Source organism: Helicoverpa zea, chromosome 13 (genome assembly GCF_022581195.2).
Source record: "Helicoverpa zea isolate HzStark_Cry1AcR chromosome 13, ilHelZeax1.1, whole genome shotgun sequence".
Lineage (NCBI taxonomy): Eukaryota > Metazoa > Arthropoda > Insecta > Lepidoptera > Noctuidae > Helicoverpa > Helicoverpa zea.
Window position 1 is genome coordinate 4,971,811 of NC_061464.1, and position 19,476 is coordinate 4,991,286.

Here is a 19,476-nt window from a genome sequence, read left to right on the forward strand (position 1 = left end):
ATCAAATTCCGTTAACGAGTTTTCGCATTAAAAAGGAAACGAAGAAGGATTATACAACTGACCCAAAAACACATCATTTATTTGTCAACTAGCTTCCACCAGTGGTTTGCCCGCATTTATTTTAAACTAGTCTGTGCATCGATAAAACGTAACTCTATAGATGGGATGATAAGTCTCCCTCTATAAATGGGCTATTTACGAAGATTTTTAAAATCGACCCAGTATTTCCAAAGTTTACCGCGATCATACAATCACGCAAACAAACTGTTTAGCTTTTTAATATTAACTAGCTTTCGCTCGCGGCTTCGCCTGTGTGGCTTGTTGATAAAAAGTAGCCTATGTGTAAATCCAGGGTATCACCTATCTGCATACCAACTTTCAACAAAATCGGCCCAGCCGTTTTTGCGTGAAAGAATAACAAACATAGATCCATACTTTCTCACAAACTTTCACATTTATAATATTAGTAGGAAGTAGGATATTTGTAGGAAGTAGGAATCACACACATGCAACCGACAAGGGTTCGTAGTACCTGTACTACCTACCTACATATATACGTAGTATAGTAAGTAGGTATATGTAAACGAATCGATGTATATGTGTTAGTTCGAGTGTTCCGAACTCGAACAAAGCCGAGCTGTGAAACGTATATAGTCTGTTGTTTACCCTCGCCACGTGCCGTGAATGCAAACGCAGACCGTCGCTTGAATTCAGCTCTAGTTACTCTATCTAGAGATAAGTAGATGAGTCGAAACATTAGGAGAATACTTACTTATACCTCAATATGTTGGTTCTTTTTTCTTCCACTGACGCATCTCTGCTTACGTTTACTGATATCATCCTTCTTCGTGTGAGAGGAGGCCTGTGCCCAGCAGTGAGACGATAAAAAGGCTGTAAAAGTAACTGCTATTATAAATTTTGAAAAAAAAAAACATGGAATAAAGGGGCATTTTGTTGAAAATGCGTCTAGCAAGTCATTATATCGTTACATTCAAAATGTTTCGCTCTATCGATTTGTATAACATTTAGAATTCCGACAGGTATCTTTATCCTAAACTCTTCACATAAGTAGTTACAGCTAAATGACGGAGAATCTGCTCTTCTGAGAATCTAAATTCTGTACGTGAAATCCGAAAAATTCAGACACGGATAAAACAAAACTCTTCCGACTTTCTTCGCTGACTATACCTACGCGAGTACAAACCTTCATCTTATACTTATCTCCCAGAATCTTCACATCTCCCTTGTGGGTGTTTCGTCAATATTTTGCTAGCTAAAAGCACCCGCATACTACAGACTAAATATGGCATTTTTTTTTTTAAGAAAACCTTGATTCCAATGAGTTTTCAGTCGGTAGTCCATACATTTACATACCAATTTATCAGCCTAAACAAACTATCGGCTGACTAAAGGTTTGCAGTGTACTACTCTAAAGCGTCAGAGGTCGATTGAATGAACCAATTGGGTCAAAAGTGCTTCACTAGATATTATAAGTGTATTGTAAATAGGTAGATAATTGTTCAGTGTCGAAGCCAACAGCGTAGTTTGCCTGTTTAATATTGGACGTATTGGTTACTGCCCGTGGCTTCAAGTCAATTATGTAACTTATAGTTGAGAATATTTTGCACACTATTATTTTTCATTTTATTAGATACATTCTAATTTACTCTTTACCTCAAATAAAAGACGTAAAAGTCGCTGACCGAATTCTTGTGACACAGATGAAATCCCGCGACAGATTTATTTGTCGCACGTAAAAAACCGAGCGGAAAATCCGCTAGTGTGAAGTGCTTTAATACCAGACATTTCTTACCGCTTCGTGAATTTGATATGTTCATTTTAATATCACAGAGTTTCGAATGAGAAGTAGTGGGCTGAATTATTAATATTTATTTTTAGCATTTTTCGTCAAATCTTTCCAGTTTGAAGGCACTTCAATACCTCAACTTTCTGAGAATTTAATATGTTGTGGTGTAATATTTTACTAAGGTTAGTGCGATTTATAATAAGCGAGCTTACGCCAGTGGTTTTACTCGCATCCAATTAAAAATCTCCGTGCGAACAGATAAAAATTACTCAGCCTTTCTTGTGGAACGTGGCTATCTCAGCCTGGTCGATTTTTCCAAATGTCAGAATTCTTTCTTAATAAAATTAGTACCAAAAAGATACAACGATTTAAGAAAGAACAATAAAAAACCATCCATTCAGCCGTTTTGTAATTACTGTATACATGCATATAACACAATATAATCTCTCTTGAGAGTCAGGTAGGCACAGAACATTAATTTCAGTACCGTGTAAAAAGGCAATGATTTGCATTTTTAGGTCGGTGAGCGCCATCTATCGTCGAGTAGACAAACTGCGTAAACGCCAACCTAAAGTGCAAAGTGCAACAGTTATAAACTCTTGTAAATAACCTAGGTGGCGCTTATTAAATATGGCTTTACGGATTAACAATAAAACGACATTTTTGTTAATTTATTTCATTTTATTTATTGTATTAAAGCAGCATTTTGTAGAAACATTTTTATAATTTAGTTGTATAAATAATACTGGCTGTTTTGTGTTGCATTAATGAAGTGGTCACACTAAGCAAAAGGATGACTAGTGCTGTTCTCTTTATCGATTGTATATTTAAATTAAAATGCAAAATAATATAATGAACTACAGAATAGTAAATAATAGACACAATTAAAACATTTTAAAATCTATTTTGGTATTGAGCGAATAATTTGGAATTCTGAATGAAATAAAAATATCAAGATGTTAATACAACAGATATGTATTGTTTTCAAAGCATTCCAATATTTCTTCCGATTTGGTTCAAATTCAATGCAATCTCTTAGAAATCTATGGATATAAAATTTAGTCACACTAATGACTTTTATATAAATACTTCAAATACTCAAAACATTATTTTTCTGATTTTCCAATTTCAAAAACAAAAAATACTCAACAGCCTCAGAAAAATATACGAGCTACATACTATACATTTAAATTTTTTCGAATTAAAAAAAAAGTGTGCTTCTAAAGATCTAATTTCGAAACCCACAATCGAGTTGTTTTCGGTAAGGACAAGGGCGTGACTTATGTATCGATTATTTTAATATACACACGATTCAATAGAAAAGTGTTCACCAGATAATGGATAGGTAGTTGACAACGTATTTTTTCTTGGCATACAATTTATGAATCCTGTAAATACTTACTTACATGTCTCTTTTATATGACTGTCATCTAACTAGATATCACCAACGTTAGCAGCCATTTATTAGTTCCAGTAGCTATTATCGATATAATTTAATCGAATTTGTAAGCACCATGTACAACGTGGTACAACCCTAGTAGTTTGTTATGTCATCAGAAAATTAATGCGTCACTTTTTTCAACGACGCCATTAATGATTAACTATCGTATCGCTTGCATGATTCTTTCTTTCTTTCATTCATTTTGAAATCTTGCTGCGCGTGGTTTGGGTCAACCTTCAATCATAGTTTCCACCTTAGTTTCCACATCATCTAAAATGAAGACAAGCTGTAAGTTTTAAACAAACGAATATTATTTGTAAATCGAAACCTATTTCGAATACGCCATAAATTGATTTTAAAATTACTTATTCCTCAAGGTTGTGTCATCGCGGAACAATGGACGCATTGCAGTGGAAATTTCCAGAAGACAGAAATGACGATGGCAACGGACTGGGCGCGTTTACTTGAAGAGGGTTTACTCGGAAGCCTGACAGATCAAGAAAAGGATTGAAAAAGATGAACAACATACCCGGATAAAGGGTAACAGGTATAACACGGAGCAGTAGAACGAAGAGTAACTGACACGTCAGTTTATCTTTGTTCCTTAGATACTTTTATATTTCTATGCATTCCCATCTCCCAGCGTTCTTAATTTCATTTCAATTTGAAATTAAGTCGACGTACCTACGTCTCTGAACAGCTACGTACCTCAATATAATAAAAAAAATTAGAAATATTTATTTACTAAGTATGTACTTAATTCATGAGGTCTGGGCTTTAGTAATGCATAAGCGGGACACGGTCCTGCTCCGTCACATTAGTTAAGGTTAGGGAACATAGAGCGCCGACATGAAATTCAGGAGTAGGGCAATACTGCTTATTTTGAAAGCAAAAGCAACTTTCAAGGATGCAAAGTCACCTTGGCAGGTAATGTTGTAAAAGTTGCTAGTGGATTAGGCCTATTGGGGACACCACTATAAAAAAAGCGCACCTCGTGCTCTACCTCTAGGGTGGTGTGGAAACGAGCACCAAGATATACATCATCAGCCTTTATGGTCCCACTAGTGGGCACAGCGCTCCTCGCACACTGAAGGATTGAACAAAGTACATATGCAATGCAATAAATTATTTGCATAAGTATTAGCTTTGGTAAGTATGAATTTGTTTTATTTTGTACTTCATGAAGAACACTTATTTGCAATAAAAACTCAATCAATACCTAATTAGAAACCAGATATCTGTAGCATTTCATGGTTTGGTAGCTACACTAGTTGTTACAGGTAGTGAAAAGCCAGTAGGTCTGACAGCAGTCTAACCAAGGGGTATTGGGTTGCCTGGCAAACTGGGTTGAGGAAGTCAGATAGGGTTGTCGCTCCTTTTAAAAGACTGGTACACAGCTGCATCCGGTTGGCTTGGAAGCTGACCTTAACATAGTTGGGAAAAGGCTCAGGAGATGTTGATGTTAAGTATGAATTTGTTTAATTTAGTACTTTATAAAAAATGGATTAGATTCAACTTACATAAGTTATGCATTCAAAACTTGTCAATACCTAATTAGAAACGATCTGAAGCATTCAATGACGCCACTTCATAACTTTTTAGGTTAGTATCTGTACCTACTAATATCCTAAAGAGGTACCTGACATATTTTTTGTTTGTTTGTACCCTTTAGCTTCAAAAACCACTGAACCAATTTGAAAAATTCTTCACTGTTGTGTAGCTACACTATTCCCGAGCAACAAAGGACATAACGTATCTGGGTATGGGAAGTAGTTCCCATAGGATACGGGGAAATGGCAGGTAAGAAACAAAACACAAAAGTATCTAAAATTATTTATTTTCCGTTGCGCTTACATCGATTCACTGTCATCATTGTAGTCTCCCTAGTTATTTTACTATTAATCATTCACTCGGACTTGCAAAAATAATACTTGTCATTCACAACTTCCACTTAGTTTTAATTCAATAAATTCCTATTAATCATGTACAATGAGATATTTTACAATATGATAAAAGCATATAATGGTATTTGTGAAACCTCAGGCTTATACTTGTAAGAAATTCAACCATCTGTGGCCTATAAAAACAAAAAACTTATCAATTTTACAATCTGACTAATAATATTCCTCTAATCTATTTATCTACATGTGGTAAATGATAATTTGAAAGTATATAAAGTTCATCTGTGTTGATTGCAATCTATTTGAAACAATTTCAAAGAAAGAGGTTTGAATTCGATACATTAAGCAAATGATTGTATACGCACATAACTACTGGTTTTATCATTATTTTTCAGTATAAAACTGCTTATAGATAAATCTATGACATTGCGAGTATTACCAGAATAACACTGAAATTGTTGATATTTTTCAAATTGGATTTAGTACATTCGAGTGGTTTTAGACAAGCGTATTGATATGTGCGTGTACGCTTTGTAATTTCGCCAAACACTCATATTAGAATTGACTGAAAAAAATATGCCAAAACGACTAATACGCTCAGAAAAAACGCTAGTCTAAAATCGCTTTAGTAGGATCACCGATGCACTTGCACAGTTGACAATCATTAATAAACCAGATTTTGTGAAAGATAACAAATTCTTATAACGAAATCGGAATTTAAGTCTCAACAAATGATAAAATTATACCTAATCACATAAAAAATATGTTCTGCACCCATTTTAAGTATGCTTAAAACTCAAAAAGCTGTCATATTATTCTCTATTATAAAACTAAATTAACTCTAAATATTATCCAAGGTCTAATTTGCACACATTTTCTTAAATATTAAGAGTTCGTATTTAATTCAGATCACTAGCTATAAAAAGATAGACAACAAATAACTGCACTTGCGTTTTGAACAGTCGGTACACGCAGAACTTTCAATCACATACAACACGAAACAACCACTTTTCCTTTCTTTTCCAAACACAACTTTAATCATGCCTTCCAAATAGTTAGTCTAGGCATTACAATCTTGTCATTCCGAAACGAACGCTTTCTAATTCCTTTTACAATATCGATGTAACCCAGTGATGTGACAATATTGTTTCAAATTTTTATCGATGAAATGTCGCCATCTTAGATTTTACTTCGGAAAGAAGAAAGTACATTCCAATCATTTTTCAATCTCTGTCTATCAGTTTACAGTGGCGGTATGTACTGTAATCGCTAGTCATGGGCTCGGTGCCCGGTTGTCGATTCTCAAATGTTGTTCATGTCGTACAGAACTTGGGCGATTGTTCGAGAAGCTTCCACGCTGCTTAACGCGATGGTTGCCAAGTGAGCCTCGTATGATCGGAGTTGTCTGTGAAAGAAATTTACGTATGAGTGGTTTTGTACTGTACATACTTATGTTTATATAAATTTAATTCTATGAAGACGCTGAGATTAACAATATGACTTTATTAACCACGAATGCCATCGCAGATATGGCGGAAATCCAATGTAATGTTTTTTTTTTTATATTTTTACCATATTTTCATTCTAATATAGCAAGATTAGAATGTTTCAATCAAAACGAATTGAACTCATAAATCAAAATGGGGTTTCAATTTTAAAGTCTACTCTAATTTTTATCTGTACTCAAAACATATGGGTAGCGCCATTACTATCATTAAAATCCATATATTTTTCTCACCTCCGTCCAGTATTAGAATAAATGACAATATTCCTTAATATAAGTGCTGCTGTCAATCTTATACTCTTCGTTACCGGACCCTCGTTCTCATCCTGTTAAATTAACAAATATTTAATTAGTATATTATTTCACTATAATATTTACTACAGACAATATTTTGTTATGTTGAGTAACGTCTAATGTAGTGAAAACAGATTAAAAAAACACGTTAAACTAAGTAATTATTTGTGTATTTCTAATGGTATTAAAGCATAGCACTAAAAACATTAATTTAGTTGAAAGTAGGGACAAAATAAATAAGATCAAACTATGTGCGTCATTAATAAAACATGTATTTTTTCGTTTCGTTTCGTTTTTTTTTTTTTTATACTTTAAAGTCATGCATACCGATGCATGACTTTAAAGTATACAAAAAAAAAAAACGAACACAGATGCCAAAAACAAACAATTGTGTTAAACACTATGATACACACAACACATAATTAAGCTACAAAAACACATGTTAAGTGTGTCTCTCTAGTTGTTCTCAATATGAGTTTGACACTACATATATCAGTGTTCCAAAACTCAACGGTACCAGTAGAGATCTAGCAATCAATCAATTCAATAGATCAATTTTAGAAAAAGTTGTTTTCACAAAACGCATATAAAAAATACATGGGATATTTTTTCTTACTTATGTAGAATTCGTATAGTTTGGCTTCTCGCCCGTTACCAAATCATCGTTGAGTTTTGGGACACCTTGTATACAGTTTGACACAAACACACACACAACACAAAAGCTACAAAAACACTAGTGTTAAAGCTCATTTTCGTTGGTCGTTAACTCTCCCTATGACATGTTTGTAGAGAAATATTCTTTACTCCGAATGGGAGCATTTAGTGCTCGCGTCCTCAAAAATTCAACTTGATGAAAATGACACTTTCTAACTGGCGTCATGTGAACTAGAATTAAAGATCAGATTCATATACATTACTTGAAATAAATCTAGTAATAAAACAAGAATTTAGTGGCTATCGTACGCTAGAATTGCATGTTTTATTTGTATTCTTATTTGAACCACTTTATACCTCTCTCAACCTCTTTTTTTTTTGACATGTGTCATTTTCATCAACAAAGTATATAACGACCAATGAAAACAAGCGTATGAATGTGTTCGTCTCACCAGTTGTTCCGGCGTGCGACTGAGTTCGGCCCTGTGCTGCGCGTGCACAAACACAGACTTACGTTAGTGACGTCACACGGCACACGTGACACTATCGTGACTATGCATGACTTGAGGTGATCAAATTGTGAGTAAACCATCATCATAATATTTACCCAATTAAGTCGGGTTTGGTGTATACAGAACGTTTAAATATCGAAATTCTTTTTTTAAATAAAAATGTGATTTTAAGGTACTTTTTTGTGATTTTATGGAGGTCTTTATAGTTCGGCCATTCAGAGAATGCGTTCCTGACACGTCGCGATTGAACTGACGACGTAACTACATTCATTGATTATTGATATAATAATGTTGTTTTAATGCTCCTCAATTGTTAAAACGGTAAACAACCAGCAAAAATATTTTTATCGTAACTGCAACGCCATTGCAAAGTTACGTCGTCAGTTCAATCGCGACGTGTCAGGAACGCATTCTCTGAATGGCCGAACTTTAGTAACCCACAAGTTGATTCTCTTATTGCTTAAACGAAGGGGTGATATAATAATGAATTATTTTTAAGTACCTATAGTTCGGCCGTTCAGAGAATGCGTTCCTGACACCTATCAGTTAGTCAGGACTAGTGATGGGCACAACATAACACTGAGTTCGTTACCGTTCCCCCAAAATAAACCGCCGCATTATTTTAAGATTATTTTCGTTTTAAATTGGCGGAATCATTTAAAATTTATATTTTAGTTATTTAAGTGGAAACCAAAAAAAGGTAATATTCATATAATAAAATCGTTTTATTTATTCTTTGTTACAAAGTTACAATCTGTATTTCTATGCAATAAAGTAAGTACATTGAATTGAATGTGCGTACAGAATATTAATCAGACTCCGATTCGCTTGAGGAGGTGGTGTCTTCATCATCATCTTCGCCTACGTGTATAATTATATTAGGTATTATCAATAACAGAATCAATCCTGATATCTCGGTCAAAACCTTCCAAAATCAGGTTTTTAGAGCTCTACCTCACTGGGACGCCATGGCGACGTCGCAAGCGGCACAGGTCTGGCTACTTCTGGCATCCAAATGTCGCCAAGTCGAGTGGCCATGGCGTCTCGACAGTCAATTGTTTACGTCGTCGCTCAAGAAATTGCAAGCTAATTGGCGACCACATTGGCGACTGTGTGAGGGAGGTGCGCTTTACCGTGTACATTATAGTGGCTACTGTGGCCACGTCGCGTCGCCAAGTTGCCACGGTAGCCAGAAGCCACATAGGGAACTGTAGCTCGTGGCCACGCCTCCAATTTGGCGACGTTGCGACGTTCCATACATTTCAATACTAACTGCTTGGATACGTAGCCGGCGACGTCGTCATTGGCGTCCTAATGAGGCAGGGCACTTAGTCTTAGCGCACGAAACGACAACAAACGACTATTTAGCGTCACAAAATGACGGCCCATGATGCCATTTGGGGTTACCAATTTCAACCTAAATATAAAAATTGAGGTAAAAAAAATCTTTAAAAACAAGCTTTTATTTAAATGCGCTAAAAATAAAAAAATAAACTTTTACTGTAACTTTACTGATTTATGTTTTAAAAGCTTGTCGCGAGATTTAAGTACTCGTATTTACTTTCTTAGTAAAATCGCGACAAGCTTTTAAAACATAAATCAGTAAAGTTACAGTAAAAGTTTATTTTTTTATTTTTAGCGCATTTAAATAAAAGCTTGTTTTTAAAGATTTTTTTTACCTCAATTTATTTTATACTTTTTAGTTTTGATTTGGTAAAGTGCACTTTATTCTACTTGCCTGTCATGGGATACCCATAGGTATGGATGGGATTGAAAAAAATAGGTTATTCACCATTTTGTAGCGGCGGCTATCTTGGATTTTTATTTCGTAAAGTGCGATGTGTTCTACTTGTCAATCCCTTTCATTTGATACCCATATTGTATAGGTACTTTAAAAATAACTAGTCCGCCATCTTGTATATTTAGACATGTTGGATTTAGGATGACGTCACATAGCTTAACATGCATTGTCATCCAAACTAAACATGTATGCAAAATTGCAGCTCAATCGGTTGAGGGCAAGTGCCTTAAAATTGAGTTGTAAAATTCCACCCGAACACACATAGTTACATACATACATACATACATACATACATACATTGCAAGTTAAATAAAAGCTTGTAATAAAAGCTTGTAAAAATGCTACTTTCTTTCGCGCGTTCAGTTTGATCATACTTTTATTTTTATATTTCATAAAAGTTATCCTATAGTCCATTATTTTCAAATTCTTAAAAAGAAAAACAAAAAGTATTATTTTATATTATAAGTATAACTGTATAAGAACCATCAACCAGAACAGATTACGATACTTGCCTGTTATTTTTAGCACAGCACTACAAATATAAAGCGCTGACATAACCTTGTAATAGCGCAGTATAGATTTAGAAAAATATTGTTTACCAAGTTATTTGACACTCAATTTGGCACAAAATTACAACATTCATTGATTATTATTGATATAATAATGTTGTTTTAATGCTCAACAATTGTTAAAACGATAAACAACCAGCAAAAATATTTTTATCGTACTGCAACGCCATTACAAAGTTACGTCGTCAGTTCAATCGCGATGTGTCAGAAACGCATTCTCTGAGCGGCCGAACTATAATACATATGTATTTTGCAGTTAAAACTTAATATACCTGGTTATACAATAATATGATGAATAATATCGAATGAATGAAGTTAAATTTTAGTTCTATGGTCTTCACCAGTTAATATTAAATGGCCAAATGAAATAATTATTGATGTATGTAAAAATTTTGATGAAATTAGAATTATTTGATGTCATATAAAATCATGGTGATTTAAACTACACCAAACGCCATTTTATTAATTGCAACATTAAAATCCCTGCACCTTTAATTTATTATTGAATTATAATCGTTATTGTGTTAACCAAAGATTTTACATTTCACTTAAGCACTTTCTAAAAACGGCTGCTGCTTTTAAAAAAAAACGCTGCAAGTATTGAAGTGAGTAGTTTGCGAAAACCGCTCTTAGTTTAGTGATAATAAAGCACATATTCTCTTACCATAAGTTCTCTAGGATTGAACATATCGGCGGCATGTTTGTTCAGGGCCGCTAGAGCAGCGTTGGGCGGGTAGCCGAGAGTGACGGGTTTGCCGTCAGTCCCTTCCGCGGCCGCGTGACGTCGCGAATTGTAGATAGCTTTTAATGCCTGTGGTTATAAATATAAGTTATTAATTGTTTTGTGGGTATTTCTAAAATGTACTCTACCTGTACTTAGATGTTACTTGTGAGGCGCCTTTAAGCTCAACTTTACCACATTGGAATGGTTCATAAACAATCAATAAAATTACATAGCTGACACTGTGCAGTTTTTTTATTGACTGTTTGAAAACTTCTCCGTTCGACTCCAGTTTGGTGGAGTCTGGGCTGGGCCTTTATTTTGCGATAATTTTGTCTAGTTAGACGGGCATTGTGCCCATGACAGTGTACACTACTGTGTAGGATATACCTGTAATGATGATCATGTCCTCCTAGCCGATTTATCGGCCATGGCGGCTGTTCTCACGTAAGGAAATTTTATAGTGCACAAGCATTTACGCAGACACAGGTGCACTCACAATTCCTTCACTCTCATAACCCGATGGGACGGCAATCCGACACGACCGGAGAGAGATCAGGCGCAGGACCGACATTTACGTGCTATACCTGTAGACATACACTGACCTGCACAGTACAATGTTTGTCGGTGAGATGGTTGAGCAGCGCGAATGTCTTGCGCGGCACTCGGTCACAGTCCAGCCACATGCACGGCGCCTCGCCGCCCGCCGCCGGCGGACAGTGGGTGCGGGCCGCGTGGGTGAACACATCTGCTGCACTGCCGAATGACCTGTGAAATGGTGATGGCAAAATTTATTATGGAAAGAGAATATAAAACAGATTAAAATGGCAACAAAAAAGGGCAATTATCCTATTAATAAATGTTACCAATCGTCAAAGTAACGCGAATATAGAATAACGACAACGCATTATATCGTCATGCAAGCGTAACATAGCGACCGATTGTGTCATAATGTTAAACCAATGTGCTCTTATTCACCAGCATAGTTAATGAATAAGTTTATTCAGTTAGTTTATATATTTTTTTAATGACAATATTATTTCTTAATACCATTTATTTATACAAACACTAAGTTATGTACTTACTTCCCACATCCTCTCCAGTGACAGATCCACGGCGTCTCTTCGAGGGGGCTGGTGGCGGGCGGCGGCTGCGGCGTGGGGGCGGGAGGGGGCGTGGCCGACGGCACAGGGGGCGGCGTCACCTTCTGCTGTTTATGTAGTACAATTATACTAACTACTAATAGTAGGTTATAGTGGGAGGAGCCTGATCATCATCCTCCGAGCCCTTTTTCCAACTACATTGGGGTTGGCTTCCAGTCGAACCGGATGTAGCTGAGTACCAGTGCTTTTAACCCAATACCCCTTGGTTAGACTGGTATCAGACTTACTGGCTTCTGACTACCCGTAACGACTGCCAAGGATGGCAATGACAGTCGAGACCTACAGTTTAACGCGTCATCCGGAACATTGGTGTCCAAGATATACATAGACATACAAACTTAGAAAAGTTGCATTGGTGCTTGCCTGACCTGAAACCGAATCCACGAACTCATACTTAACAGGTTGGTTCTTTACCCACTAGTAAGAAAATTAGCAGAAAGATAGAATATAGGGAGCGGCCGTAAATAAATACCTCGGGAACAGGTTGGTTGACGACGAGCTCTTTATCACCGATCTTGGTGTTGCCAACCATGACTGGTTGACGGGTGATCACCTGTCTCATCACCGGTTGTGTTGTAGCCTTCTGTTAAAAAAAAAAAAAACAAGTATTGACTCTGGCTCTAAAAAGTTTTTTAAACACACAGTGATTTCGTCCCCACCCGGGAATCACACCCGAGACACAGCGCACAGCAATTGTGCTATGAGACTGCTAGAACAACGAGGCAATGTAGGTAACACAGAATAGAATTGCGTGGAACACCAAACAACTAAATAATAAACAAATAAAAAATAACAAATAAATAACCCATTTGACCGACAACATAAACGTCAGTTTACTTAAAACAAAATATGTTTACTGTGAAGTAAAGTGAGCCTGAAGTAAAGTGCGGGATTGTTCGGAAGAGTTACCGCAGCCCTGGTACAAAAAGGGCAGAAGGAACATGATGGGTTTTATTCTGTAAGATTTTGACACTCCCTCACGCTGATAACCCATAGGGAGAGATTGGATGATTTCCTATCAAAAAAGTCTAAAGTAAAGTATTTACCGCACAACTCTGTATAACGCTAGTCTTGGCCTCACTAACGACGGACACCTGGTTGCTCTGCACACTGGTCACTACAGGACTCCGCTGTGGTTGCTGAACCATTCGGTGCACGTTCGTCTTTATCGGGGCGTTCATTATAATCGGCTGGTTGTTTGATACTGTTATAATTTGTTGTTGGCCTTGTAGGAGTTGTTGGTTACCTTCGAAAGATGGATAAAATTACGTTCAAATAAAAAAAGTGCAGCTTTGTAGGCAATTTTAAACAAAAGATTTTGAATTATGATTAAAACAATAGTTATACAGAATTTATATTTCGTTTTTGCCTACTATTAATTATTTATTAATATAATTGGTGTTGTACTATGGAGCTACCTGATTAGTTCTTTTCAAATAGGACTTAAATATACTACGTTAGACTTATTACAAAAAAAATAGTATCTGCCAGCGGTTTCACCCTCGTTTAAAGGGGTAAAAATTTACCGAAATAGACAGACAAAATTTATAAAATATGGACAACGTGTACACAAAATATTGTACATTTAGATATTGCAAACATACACAGTTTTATTTATTTCTATGATAATCTTACCTTGAATAAGCTGAGCATTACTGGTAACAATCTGATTACTGGTTGAAGTACTGATAAGAGCCGGTGGTTGTTTCTGAGTAACCACAATTTGTTGCGGCGGTTGCTGGTTGACGATCTGAGCCTTATGCGGTTGCGGAGGGTTGGTTATTATAGGTTGCTGGCTGGGCGTTATTTGGGGGGCGTTCTGTTAAATTAATAATACAAATTAATATATTATAAACAATTTTACGACGATAAAACTACACCGATAAGCATTTACACAAAACAAAACTAAAAGATACGTACTCTATATAAATATGAATTATGACGTACATAAAACTATACATATAATATAAGACTACTATGTAAATAGGAATCAATCATACAATACCAATAAGGTTCTATATAGCAAATCACACAAAGGCCGATATATTTTTAAAATAAGCGTTTTTGACAGGTCAACGCCCACTAAGCAAAAGAGTTCTATTGGTTGTTTAAAAAACCTCTGCACTACGATCTTCCCGTTTTCAGCTAAGGCCTGATAAAGCAACGATTAAAGAATTAGAGAAAATTTTTTATTGTGTAGATTATATTCATTCAAAAAATATATATACCAAAAATATCATATATGATGTATCGCTAGCACATGCATTTACATGTATAATCCCAATTTAAAAAAAATCTAAGCAAACTTTATAAAAAATAAACATATAGGAATTATGGTTCTTATATACCATTTGATTCACTATTCGACTACTTAAATACAAAAGCATAATGTAAAAAGTAATCTATCTAGCCCAAATCCGAACGAAGAAACACAAATGAAATAAAAAAAAATAGTTTTCTAAACAAACACAGACGAATATAAACTCTAAACGTGAAGCAATAAAGTCTAAAATTACACAGCATGATCATGCCTGGCATACAGAACATAGAAAGGAATAAACGTTGGTATATTTTTTTCTGCTAAAATATTCTAAATTACAATAAAAGTACTGTATATGATTCAAAGTACTCATGCACATTGACAACAACCTACTTAGTACAGGTTTTTGGTACAAGTGAAAACTGACGTTCAAAATTTTGAAATTACAAACATTGCAAAAACCCCATTTTACTATATCATCCAATTTCTTCTATAAAATAGTGCAAAATAATATAAAACAAAATAATAATTTATTTTTGCAATTTATTTTGTTCTGTTATCTGTTACAGCCTTTTTTATCGTCCCACTGCTGGGCACAGGCCTCCTCTCACATGGAGAAGGATTGAGCATTAATCACCATGCTTGCTCAATGCGGGTTGGTGATTTCAGACTATATAGTCCAGGTTTCCTCAAGATGTTTTCCTTCACCTTTTTTATCAGCCATTGGTGTCTAAGATATACTTAGAAAGTACATACAAACTTAGAAAAGTTTCATTGGTACTTGCCTGACCTGGAATCGAACCCACACCCTCATACTCGAGAGGCTGGTTCTTTACCCACTACGACTGACTTATTTATTTTGTTATAATGTTATTATTTTGTTGTAATGTTATTTTGTTATAACTAATCGGTATTATGGCTTATAAAACACACGTATAAATAATTCAAAGAGGCACTCAAAACGGTACCCAAAACCTCTAAAAGCAATCAAAATCCACAAAATCATTCACTCCGTAACCTTCAAATCAACCTTCAAATCGATTACACCGTCCAAAATCGATATAAAAAAATCGAATATAAATCGACTTCTACGCAAAAACCTGTGCCAAAAGCTATATGCTTATAATATAGTGTGCATGGAACCTGGGCGAGGGCATTCTTGACCATCGTGATGGCTTGCGAAGTACTCACTAAGGCCGGCTGACTCAACACTCTCTGTGTAGACTGTATCACACCAGAGTTCTGCGATAATCAACTTTATTTCAACAACTTAAAGTTCTAAATTGTTTTTTACTACCATTGTTTGTATTGGTGTTTTTGAAATTTAGTGGGGGTGGTTTTGCGTTCGATCCGCAAATTATGGAAGATGTAATATGACCTTCTTGTTGGTAATTTCTTTTTCTTTTGTGTGCAGTCAGATCGAACGCAACTTACACGATGGAATTTTAATTTACTTATTCCTAGAGTTCTCATAGCCTTGTTTATGAATGACTTATTATCAATCTTATTTTCATTTTCAGCATCTCTTTGGAGAACATTCATAAACATGGCAACCACTTACCGTTTGTGTATATAGAACATATTTATATTAATAATAGGTATATGAACTTATTCTATGGTTATATGTAGGTATATCCTGTTAGTAAAGCCACGATTACATGTTATATGGTTTGATGATGAGCCGAATTTACACGCAACATAATATAAAATGTGCAAAACCCAATTCAATTTTGAAAAAAATATTTTTAAATGTATTTTGTATTTCAGATCAATATTTTATGTGGAAAAAGTAAACCCTTTTTAACCGTTTCATTTGCATGCATATATGTATGTTTGTCCACGTTTATATCACGTTCGGCAGAACTGATTTTGGTACGGTTTTCAGCATTTGTCGGACTGTTTGTCAGACTTAGGAGAGGATTCAAGGTATACTATTGAACTGAGGGATTGTTCGAAAGAGCTACCGCGGCCCTGGTACATTAAAAGGTCTACTAAAGACAGGATGAGTTTTAATCAGTAAGAGTCTGACCCTCCCTCACGCTGCTAACTCACAGAGTCATTTGATGACTTTCCATAAACAAAAGTACTTATACTATTGAAGACGGTTATTTGTAAAAAGTATAAACGGTTTGGGTTTAGGTTTTTTTTTTTCCTAATATTAATTTTTAGCACCGTTCAGCACGAAACCTTCATAAAATATAAACAATACGACAAAATTGTAAATCCCGTATTAAACACAAGAAAACCCATTACACCTGTAAAAGAGTTATACACAAAAAAGCAGAAAAAGAAAGAGAATGGTGGTTATTTTGATAATGATCCCAAAGCTTCTATTTCTGGAACTATTAGTATGATCGGAAGCCAAGAGTATTAGCACAGTGAAACAATCCTTTCTATACAGTCAATCATTTGTATTTATAGATATTTTTTCGTGGGTGCGTGGGAGTAAAAAAATGCGTTGTAATAATGTTGTCCTACCTACCGAGTCAGCTGTCCAGTTGGCCAAAATAGGAACTAAAATAAGACAGTAATTTATGAATACTACCTGATTGATGGAATTCTTTCACGAATAATTCATTTCAGGTTTTTTTTAAACATATTAATAAAGTTACACTTTGATGCTATAATATAACTGTGTTAACCACATAACATAACACAATAATCTGTGGATACATAGTTTAATTTAAAGTGATTTGAAAACTCGCTGTAAAGAACCTTTTTATTTTTAGGGCCTTGACTTTTGCCTCGCCTTTGTGCCAACTTTCCAAAAATGAATTCAAAATGTAAATTAAGTCTGTTATGCAAATGTAACTTACGGCCACTGGTCGTTTTGTTGTAAAATAAATATGTATTAAGTATGAATCAAATCAAAGCTAGCAGTGCCAAATAGCTTACTCGGTAGGTCTATGCCCACAAATTAATTGATTGACCAACTATATAGAGTGAGATAGACTGTGGTTAGCTACAAGATTTGTAACCTGTATAATATGCTGTTGCGTTATCGCCTCTGTTGCCTGCGTAATAAGGCTGTTTAGCGTTGCCTCGTCCAAACCGCCTGGGTTGTTCACCTTTTTGTCATACACATTTCGTTTAAAACCTTTTTTGAAAAATATTTTATGCTAAGAAGTTTTTTGTATACTTCAATGTGAAACACGTCAAAATAAATAAACATAATTACTTTAAAATGGAAAGAAAAATCTCCAATTATATGTAAAAAAGTCTGTGAAATTAAGATAATTAAGTAAACATACCGTCAAAGTGAGAGGTCCCCCGCCGGTTGGTCCTTGAACTATGATAATAGTTTTCTGCATCATATTCCCTGGGATGTTTTGGGCGATATAACTTATTCCACCTGCAATAAAAAATATGCAAAATTCAATATTATTCAATAGTGGCTTACACTCGCTTACATCCGCATTCCGAAGGAACTACATCTTCAACGCACGGTTGAAAAGAAAGCCTTTATATTTTCCCCCATGTATATTTTCCTATGTACTACATAAGCGATATTCCACAACATTTCGAGAAGTAGTTCTTTCGAGATTTGTTTGAAACCGTGGGTAGTGATAAATGAAAACCTGAAGAATAAATGATAACAATACGTGATGATATTAACAATACCTTGAGCATTGCTCGGTGTAGCTATAATCTGCATCGGTTGCTGCATGAATTGTGGTTGAGTTGATATTGTTTTCTCTGTAATTAATTCAAAGATATACATTAGAACTTATATTTTTTTAATAAACAACATGTATCATATATTGAATGAATTGAATACAATGTATCTTTACCTTGCAAGATAAGCTGGCCAGCTTGAGAAGCAATAATATTCTGTACGTCCATCGGTTGTACTTGTAGCATCGGCTGTTGCATCTGTATAGTTTGCTGTAACAAACAGAACACATTTAACATTATTGTTAGAAACAATCTACAAACATAGTTTTTTTACTTTCTCCAATACGATCATTGTTTATTTGTATATTAGATGTTTCCTGCGGTGTTACTCGCGTCCCTTTTAATCATAAGATGCCGTATATCAGCCTGCACCATAAAAAAAAACTTAAAAATAAATAATAGTTTAAAAAAACTAAAAAACACGCTTTTTATAGAAAAACGAACTAAAAAATAGAAAATAAATTTTAACGAATTTAAATTAAGAAAACAGTGTTAAAAATTTCAATGAATATAAATTAATAATAGTGTGAATACAAAAAAAAGATTTAAAAAAAAGCGTGGGGTGCATGGTGTCAATAGTTATAAATATTTTATTGACAGATATGAGTACAGTGATTTTCATTTCGATAATATCTTAAAAAGCACCCCACGCTTTTTTTAAATCTTTTTTTTTTGTATTCACACTATTATTAATTTACATTCATTGAAATTTTTAACACTGTTTTCTTAATTTAAATTCGTTAAAATTTATTTTCTATTTTTTAGTTCGTTTTTCTATAAAAAGCGTGTTTTTTAGTTTTTTTAAACTATTATTTATTTTCTACTTTTTAGTTTGTTTTAAAACTATTATTTGTTTTGTAGAATTAAAATTCTCTTTAGTATACAAAAAAATGTCAATATTAGAGAAAACGGCTAAAGATAATGATTGGAAATAAAAATTAACACCGAGTCCTGCCTTATCGACTGCAGAGAAAAATTCTAGAAAATTTTAATTAATTTTCTTACCTTATCGACTATAGATGAAAACTATATAAATTAACAAAAATCATATTTTGCAAATTGAAAAGCCTAGAAGTCGGTGTCTAATGGATGTTACTAAGTTAATTTTGCCACCGACTTCTAGGCCGATGCACCTAAAATTAGTTTTTTTTTTGCTTTTTAGTGTTTTGGGAAG

At 34.7% G+C, this 19,476-nt stretch overlaps 1 protein-coding gene across 8 annotated transcripts in view; it reads right to left on the reverse strand.

Moving 5' to 3' along the window:
• Positions 1 to 5,069: 5,069 nt before the first annotated feature.
• Positions 5,070 to 19,476, reverse strand: part of LOC124635685 (AT-rich interactive domain-containing protein 2) — a 30,049-nt gene continuing 15,642 nt past the window's right edge. For 6 of the 8 annotated variants that reach the window (XM_047171633.1, XM_047171632.1, XM_047171630.1 and 3 more), the window contains exons 25-37: positions 18,419 to 18,512; positions 18,249 to 18,323; positions 17,879 to 17,979; positions 17,606 to 17,695; positions 14,003 to 14,186; positions 13,414 to 13,613; positions 12,840 to 12,950; positions 12,290 to 12,414; positions 11,810 to 11,972; positions 11,148 to 11,294; positions 8,054 to 8,089; positions 6,888 to 6,979; positions 5,070 to 6,554 (exon numbers count right to left, since the gene is read on the reverse strand). In XM_047171633.1, the coding sequence (XP_047027589.1) occupies positions 6,452 to 6,554; positions 6,888 to 6,979; positions 8,054 to 8,089; positions 11,148 to 11,294; positions 11,810 to 11,972; positions 12,290 to 12,414; positions 12,840 to 12,950; positions 13,414 to 13,613; positions 14,003 to 14,186; positions 17,606 to 17,695; positions 17,879 to 17,979; positions 18,249 to 18,323; positions 18,419 to 18,512 (1,521 nt within the window). In that variant the 3' untranslated portion in view covers positions 5,070 to 6,451. The remainder of the gene's footprint in view (positions 6,555 to 6,887; positions 6,980 to 8,053; positions 8,090 to 11,147; positions 11,295 to 11,809; positions 11,973 to 12,289; positions 12,415 to 12,839; positions 12,951 to 13,413; positions 13,614 to 14,002; positions 14,187 to 17,605; positions 17,696 to 17,878; positions 17,980 to 18,248; positions 18,324 to 18,418; positions 18,513 to 19,476) is intronic. The other 2 variants (XM_047171636.1, XM_047171635.1) reach the window with 2 other exon arrangements.